The sequence below is a fragment of the Varroa jacobsoni genome, unplaced genomic scaffold (genome assembly GCF_002532875.2).
Source record: "Varroa jacobsoni isolate VJ856 unplaced genomic scaffold, vjacob_1.0 scaffold_1224, whole genome shotgun sequence".
NCBI lineage: Eukaryota > Metazoa > Arthropoda > Arachnida > Mesostigmata > Varroidae > Varroa > Varroa jacobsoni.
The window spans coordinates 176379-185371 of record NW_019214126.1 but is presented as its reverse complement, the minus strand read 5'-3'; the positions used below and the strand labels follow the sequence as shown (position 1 = coordinate 185371).

At 37.9% G+C, this 8993-nt stretch overlaps 1 protein-coding gene across 2 annotated transcripts in view; it reads left to right on the top strand.

Annotated features, from left to right (window-relative positions):
• LOC111267806 (corticotropin-releasing hormone receptor 1) overlaps nt 1-8148 on the top strand; it is a 48342-nt gene extending 40194 nt beyond the window's left edge. The window contains exons 12-13 of one of the 2 annotated variants that reach the window (XR_002684849.2): nt 5020-5208; nt 6027-6140. Coding sequence is in view for 1 of the 2 variants with exons in the window: in XM_022846314.2 (XP_022702049.1) it covers nt 6027-6152 (126 nt within the window). In the remaining variant the exon portion in view is untranslated. Of the gene's footprint in view, nt 1-5019; nt 5209-6026 lie in introns of both variants that reach the window. The other variant, XM_022846314.2, reaches the window with a different exon arrangement.
• The last annotated feature ends 845 nt before the right edge of the window (nt 8149-8993 follow it).

Here is an 8993-nt window from a genome sequence, read left to right as displayed (position 1 = left end):
ATAGTTTAACTAAATTCGGACGTTTCCTTATGACGTTTCTCTGAGGCTGTTTATATGCAGATGCTTTTTCTTGTGGGTTCTCATGGGTTATTGCAAATGCTCTAATTGCATATCCGTGAAAATTTTCTTACCAAAAGTACAGATACAGAGCGAGTTTATGCCATCACCTCGGGACTTGTTGAGCTATCGTTCAGCACAATATTAATTATGAATATTTTCTCATCGAAAACCATCTGCTCGTTTACTTTGACAGAACTTAAAAATAATAATTTCCTCATTTGATTGGCCGCACAGAGCACTTGATCGACTTCTACGCCATACGATGTATAGCTGAGGTTTGGCAAACAATCTGGTGACACATGCTGGTTCTACTTATATCAATGTTTCCACTGATCATCAGAGGGAAGCCGAAAGGTCTTCAGTGTAACAGTTTTGAACAATATCGATTAACTTCCTAAACAGAACCTGCTCAGGTTTCTCTGCAACCGCTAACGCATGTATGATGCCGTAGGTTGTCGATTTAGGTTAACTCGAAAAAATTGATTACATAAGATGGACTTATAGGTAACCTAGACTCGAATGTCGAGTACAGATCTCCATTTATTCTTTCAGCGCTCAGAACAGTGGGAACTGTGCGTCTCACCGACTGCCGACACCATTCTGCATGTATCCCATCATATCGTACATCATGCTTCATTAAGAACGATCAAATTAATTGCTTTCTATGCACGCTTGTTCGATGAACTTGAATAGAGTGATTCAGCAATGTAAAACACCAATCTGCGTGTTTTCTATAGCTTGAGTAATCTAGATGAGCCAATGGCTTAGGTCTGCCCAGCGCAAGACTGTTTGGTAACACTAATCATTATTAAAAGCTGGTTAGACTTGTAACGACAGTTTGAACTACTAGGTCAGACCTAATAACAGAAAAACCAGATATCTAGTGTGAACCATTTAAGAATTAAGAAATGTTTCTAGTAACAGAAAGCATCTCGACATTACTATTACATATTCTGGGCTTGATGTTTTTCCCTTTTCCATCGCGAGCAGAGAAAGTAATCTCGCTATCTATCTTTCGATTAAACAGGTAAAACAAATTTGACTTTACGACCCGGTGCCGCAGTGTATCGTTGTTTCCAAGATTAGTCGAGAAGTCATATGGTTCCGCTCGACAGATTATAATCAATTTGACAAAAAAAGGATACAATATGGGTGTCCTTCTAAAAGATTTTGCATATAGTACTGGTGTCATGGGTAGGTTTTCATTACTTGCACATCGGAATAGCACCAATAACATAAAGTGTTAAAATTATATTATGTATGGTTAACGTATTTTATTTAAGAAACAGTAAATTTAAATAACCGAGGGGGAATTGTGAAATCTAATATTTAAAACTACTGTTCTATACTGCATTGTATTTTTATGATAAACGCTAGAGAAGAAAAGACGTCGGTCGGCGCTCGTTAGTAAAACAGATCGGGCGCATCTCTGAATGAGTAAACCACTCATCTAAAATATCCTAGGACATTAATAGCCTATAGGACATGCTGCAAATACCTTAAATTTACTTGCGTGCTACTAGCATGCGCCTTTAGTAGTTTGGCCCTAACTCGACCGAACGGTTAAGAGTGTTATTTGGATAACAAGCTTATCGTCAAGGGCAGCTCATAGTTAATTTAAAAGAAAAAGTTGAAAAAATCGAAGGAATATTACACGATTGAGATGAGATATTATTCAGCTAGCTGAAAAACTAACATTGCTTTTCCTTGCGACCTTCTAGAAGAGAATATCTTCTCTACATCGCGCATTCGTTACACGCGTTATTATTGATACACGATTGGTTTGGGACCCATAATCTTGTGCTCAGTTGCTGTTACCCGTGTGCGGAGATGTACCGAGCGTACATATCAGAGATGTACGCAAATACGCCAGGCTATATTTTCCGAGTCCGCCTTCTAGACGGATACCTTGTGGGCCACCTAGCTAAGGCCTTAGTTCGTTAATTTCGAGCTGATAGCACCCTTTAAGCTTCGTTTTGTCATAAAGCGACACTATCAATCGAACGCGGATGGGACAAATCGTATTAGAACTTCGATCGCGTTCCATTCGGCAGCTGAACTTCAGTGGCACCGTGATCTCCTGGACTACTAGCTGGTCGTTGAGGAAGATTTATGATTACTTCGCCTTTTTCGCCAACAGGAAGACTTCGACCAGGAACACTGATGCTTCGCGTCAGTTATGGTGGGCCATGCCAAAGATACATTGCACCAATAGCATAAATTTCACTATTTACCAGTAGCAACCCCTGATGACCTAATTGCGCGTGTCAAGTTGGACAGCTATACGTAACCGTAACGACGTGCTTTTACCATAAGTTCATAGGCCGACGTACGTAACAGTGCAAGTTGTACGTAGTCCAACTAGACTAGGCACGTAACTAGCGGACAACGACTGCTGGGTGCTAAATACTGGCTGAAAAATTCGTAGAAAGTAACAATGGAGACAAGGCACCGTGTGTCTGCCCTTCGCAATTTTATAAAAAAAGAAAGCGGCGCTTTTGGGTGACATTGTCTGACAGTGTCATTAGTATTCCGAGCCACTATAGATATAAGAGAAATAGCTCTTATATACAGAAATGTATACTTCAAAGTGTGCTGTGTTGGTCGGCGGAACGAGGATAAGTACCGCCAGTGATGTACCTGTAAGTGTCGCACTCCAAGGACCGATCGCTATCAGTAAACCATTCGTGAGTCTTAGACCCTCTTGATAAATTAGAGATATATTGCCATAATCTAAAAGCATAAAAGTGCCTAAATGTGTCCTACCGAATTAGCTCGTTTCGTGATGAGTTTAACCGTTGTAATCTGACAAGCTTTTTGATAAACATTACGTACTTATGGTAATAAACACATACTGTTATTTTTGTTTGTTTATTATGGTAATAACTTAAAAATGGTAGGGGTTGCTTTCCCTATCGTATCCTGTTGGATGTCGAAAAGCTTTTTTTGTTTTGCCCCTGGACTTAGCACACTGTTGCATCGTGCCGTTATTTGTGTATTCATCACTGACAAACAAGTGTTGTCTAAGCTAAGATTAATCAGCATGAAATACATCGCAAAAACGTTGATATTTTTATAGCAGAAGGATATTTTTAGAAGTTTACGGAATTGATTTGAGAAGTTACAAAGCAGCCTTTTACATACCGTGCACTTTTAGGACCATATGGGGTATGGGGTATTTAGCTTGCTCGGAAAGAGGTGGCGTTCTTTTCGAACGTTTGTTTTTTTCTCTACATTTGTTTCATCAGACCCAATGCGCGTCCCTTTACGAACGTTGCCATGGTAACTATGAACGTACGGCCATGATTAATTCAAATTTCAGTGTTGGCAAACGCCATGTTGTTTCTATGTCGTTTTACATGTCCATTAAAGATACATGCAAACACGATCAGTGTAATGCTTAACAACATTAGGAATTACTCGTCTTCAACAATTCAACATAGGCTATCATCAGGATATCATGAATTCAGGCTCATGACTAATCTAGAATTCAATTTCAGTATACCTTCCCGTCGTTTCATAGGATTACTTAACTTTAGCACTTGCCGATTACGACCTATATACCGATAAACCTTAAAAGTCAAAACCGATATCATTATTAGATGCAACTGACTGCCAGTGCTATATTTCGTAAGGATAGATAATTTCGAAACGGTTACTCTGTAGTAATAACGTTACTGTATTGCAAAAGAAGCATATAAGACCGTCACTTGCGTCCCTCCGTTCCACTCCTCTTGCGTTCTTCCGTTACTCAACGGTTTAACTTTGTATACATCTTGACGACTACCAGGAACAATTTGACGAAGTAAATGTTTCGATTTACATTTCCAATAGTACAGATATACGGTGTCACAGATATGTCGACGTGGTAACTTCCAGTGTTTGTTATATCGAAAAGGGTAAAATTTAAGAAAGTTAATCCAATATTGTTTATTGTGCATCTCTTGATTATTATCCAATGCTAACACAATAGGCATTACTACGCACTAAAATTGCCAATATTATGGCCAAGGTCTTACATATATAGGTTCAGCTTTAGACATTGATATCATCAAAATAAGATATATTTATTGTGAATTATAAAATAGGATTTTTTTAGGATATCTCACGTATTGGCCTGGACAATGCGCCTTAAACTTCGATACGAGCGAATATCATTGGTACCCGTCTCTAATGAACCAGCAAACATTCAGCTTTCTTCATAGAAAGCTATGCGATTGGAAACTGGACGACTGGAAAATGGAAATCATTGGATATACAACCTTCTTAACTTGTTAATAATGCACTGTTTTGTAAATAACCAGGAAAATATTGATATTTCTTTTTTAAAAGAATTGCAACAATCGTGTGTCGATATTCAGCCGCTGATGGCACTAACGTAAACAGATTATTTTTAGGTAGGTTTACGCAGTTAGCCTAGGCCTTACGCAAACGCAGATGCTGGTTTGGTAGGAATGTAAACATTTGTTTCTCATGCAGCTCATCCTGATATACCGTCCAAAGTACTTGAGCAGGTTTCAGGTGCCCTCCGCAATATTTTAAAACTGTGAAAAGTATCCAAAGAACGTTCATTTTAGACCCCGTATGATTTGTTTAAAGAGAATTAAAACAGGACTTTATAAGAAGCATAAAACGGATGGAGATTTGTCCACCTTCAAAGTATTGAATTATTATACATTCGAGAGTTTACAGAGAGAATGGTGTTTGAATCTGAAAGTATGCCATTTTAAGAGAAAAAATTTGAGTACAGGTCGATTTCAACGGGTGTTTGGGGCATGCGACGGCTTTCGGTCGAGCCTGTTCAGATAAGCTGCATTGTTTTACAAAAGAACGCAAATTTTTTACTACGAACTTGATAAACGTCAATGGACGGGTACCATACGCACTTGACACTACTTGCCACGAATTCAAATCGTTGCTTGATAGAACAAAGTACGTGAAAAGTACTATTATTTGCAGGTACACGCCGGATTACGGCACTCGCATCTAGAAACGCAACGTACGGCATGGAAATTATGTGATAGAAACATAACCTGACGCCTGAAAAGTGCCTATGCAGGTGATGGGGCATACGCGTACGATTGAGATGCCCTCACAGAGCTAGCCATTAATTTGACTTATGCCCCCCGTGGAGGGCCGTATTGACAGGTGATGCCATACCGTTAACCATTTTAAAAAGTTAACGATCTTTACGTTCTATAATAGCCATCACGGCACCCATCTAATAGTGGCTGGCTCGTTCTTGTCTTACGCTTTTTTGTCTGTCACTGGCTAAGCAGCCCGCGGTTTACGTAGCTGTACAATGCGCGTACTCAATGGGTGCATTTTTTTCCAACATGGCTATCTCTATTGAATGATGTTATCGAGCTTTGCTACTTGTTATTGAACTTTGTTTTTTCTAATTCGGGCATTTTGATCCGATTCGAGTTAGGCCAGTTGATATTACAATATTTAAAGGCCAAGTAATTTTCCATTTAAGGCAAAGGTGATCAAACTGTCTAATCATCACAGAAAACTATTGTTAATAATAGGGGGCTATTTCATAAGGGCTCTTGCTTTAGTTCCTCGATTTCTATGCACTGAAATGTATTTGCCAGACTAATTTTGTTTCTCGTATTTGAGAGATGTATACAAATTGGTAATTTTGAGTGACATTTAAATTATTAACGCTACCCATCTTAGCCCAGTTGTAAGCACCTGGTTTTGCGTTGACGTGTAAAAACGAACAGACAACGATGCCAGACGACAGGCATCTTCTAGTTAAGATCACCTTTAGTTTATACTACGTCGCCTAAAATCCTCGATCTACATTCGAGTTCGTAGTGCCTGCTAGCCGTGATGCTCGATAAACCTTATACACGCTTTGTCGCCTTTAGTCCCAATACGAGGGTAAATTGAATATAGTATCGATAGAGGAACGTTGTCCTCAACACAAACTAACTAATCGCCATTTTTTTCCTGTGTAGGTTATACGGAAATACCCTCCAGATCTGGTTCCAGAGGCTACAACGACAATACGATATTTACCTAATTCAGGAGCTTTCCATTCGGAACGACTTATCACATCGTCACCAAGAGAGGTCCAACTGTAACTATTCTCAGTAGACCACTCTATATTTTGACCGTATGGCATATATAATAGTACTAGCAGAAGTCATAATATGCTATTTCAAGTACGGCAGTACGTACTCATAGCTGCCTGCCTAACTGGCTTTCTCAACACGAGTTGCTCCTCTGATCTTCATATAATCATCACGTATAGAAACGCCAATGGAAGTACACATTCGTAGAGCACATCTGTCTGTACTATGATTTACGGTCGCTTTGTTGCGTTGATGATCTATGATGAATAGCCTTGTATAGATAAGTACTATAACTATAGTTACAATGAATGCTATATACCATTAGCGACAGTTATCAGCTGCATGATGCTCACACACCTACGGCTATCTTCGAGAATAAGATCATTGTATCAGAGACGCATATGATAGCCGTTGAAGCATGCGCGAAATCAAGGAACTTGAGTGTTAGAACTTGTTGTAAATACGCTCTACTTTCTATTTTGTGAAAAAAAAAAACAAAAAAAAAATTCCAATATTTTAGGTTTATCGTTTCATCTACCGCGCACGCCCCGGACTTAGTGTACATATTTAAGAAGCAACTATTTCTTTGCGTCCCGAAAAAAGTTGATCCGGGGAACCATCGAGTCGTTAGAGTAACAAATACTAATGCAACTGTCTATAATATCTACGACGAGGGAACATGATGAAAAATTTATTTGAATTTCTTTTTGTTTAGAACAATTTAGAAGTCCTATAGAGGATTAGGTTGAAATTTTCGCTTAGAACCCTAGTCTAGTCTCAGTGTGTTGGCAACGTCGCATTTGTTTCCTGCAGTTTGCAAATTATAGAACGCACTCTAAAGCGGCCGCGTATTAGATTCAGAGAAAAATTCTATTAAAAAGAATAAATGTAAATAAAGTGAATTATGAAGATTCGGGTTTCCTCCCCGGAACCTTTTTCTTAAAGACAAGTTCCCTTACTATTTTATTAAGTTGATTAGTTATTGAAGAAAACAAATAATGACAATGATCGGAGTTAACAGTGCTGCGGCACAACATTTGTACCTGCTGTGAATACTTGAAAAAAATTACAAAATAGTTCATCACTTAGGTAATGTATTAGACCAGAGCTAACTTCAAAGTACACTTACAAACAGCGACGGATGAAAGGTACGAAAGCCGGCTAAAGACAGAAATAACGGAAGGAAATCGCGCGAATATATATATATACTGTGCTAAAAAAGGTATTGACAAAATGCTAGCCTTTGGTGTCGTATCATAGTTAGGTTGGCGATGCGTGTGTGTTATTTATGTGCATTGCAATTCGATGGCATTTTAGAGATAATTTCTGATTCATTCAGATCGTTATGTGCCTATATTGCAGAAGACTTTTCCTGATATCAATCGCCTTTTAGTTGACGCTAAATAGACAAATGCCACCATCGATTTTGAGAATCGAAGAGTCACCGTCGGGCGAACTTTCCTAAAGGGTTAGATATCTCGTACGAGTTATGTTCGGCTATGTTAAAAGATCTTTTAGAGGGGCGACATTTCCGAACATCTCGAGGCCAGTTTCCCTAGGGGCTTCCAGAGGGGCTAGAAGAAAAATGCTTTGAAATGATCTAGAAAACTTGAGACTAGGGCTAACGTCTACTCGTATAATTAAGTTTGAAAACTTTTTGTCAACGAATGAAAAGGTAGCGGAGAAGTGAAAGTATGTTGAACCTGGTGGAAGCGGACAATAATGCTGTCCAACAAACCAGTGTGTATTAAGTTTAATTTTAGACAAAGCGTTGCTTATTCTATTATATTGCAGTTTGTCCCGTGTTGGTTTGTCAAGACAGTTAGCTAGAATTTTAATCGTCAGTTATTATGCACTGATATGACGCCTAAGCATACTAATGAGAAAAACGATAGGCTGAGTAAATGTTTTAAGTTTCACATCCGATGCGTCTGCTTTCACAACTAAATCACCTCTTCAATCACAGAAACAATGGAATAAATAAATAAATGTGTACAGTTCTATGTATGGTACTGTCGTTGAAAATAATTAACAAGTATAGGGATTCGTTCGTACATAGATTGAAAAATCCTGGACGAGAGCTCGTATTGTGGCATTAATGTTTTATAAATGCATGCAAAATTTTCCTTTGTGCATTTTTCAACAAATCGTTTTTGAATTCAAATAAAATTTTGATCCGGAATATTTTTTTCGTAGTGCCGTGACAACAGGACACAATATATTAAGTACGCTTGGTCAAATATCGAGTTCGGAGTCGTAGCCATCGGATATTAAGCGTTTAGTACCATCAAATTTAAATACTTATAAAATGTTTGTGTGGGTCACATCAACCCCCGAGTAAACAGCATTATTTTACTGGTATTATGGCTTAAAAATCGTTTCCGTACAAAGTATAAAAATTCATGCATTGGTATCGAACATATATTTTAGATAAATTGGTCTATTGAACCCCACCAGGTTCTGGTGTTACTAGTAATTACGGAAGACTATTCGTATTTTCTATTAGGAAATTTAGGTAACATTTAATTTAGGTAATTTCTATTAGGTAATTTAGTAACAATAATAACAATAACAATATATTACGGATAATACTAAACGCCATACCAAATCTAGCACTGACATTTTTCGTATACAAAAACAATGGCATTATATATATGTTATAGATTATATACATTAGTATATATATATATATATATATACAGCCGATAATTATTTCAGGAACTGTTTTTCTTCTAATAATGCAAATACATTTACATTGTGCAGCATCCATAGATTACTTAGCTTTTCGTTAGGAAAAATGGTAGATCAGGCTTTTTAATTTAACTCTATTGGTAATAACTTAGTGGGACT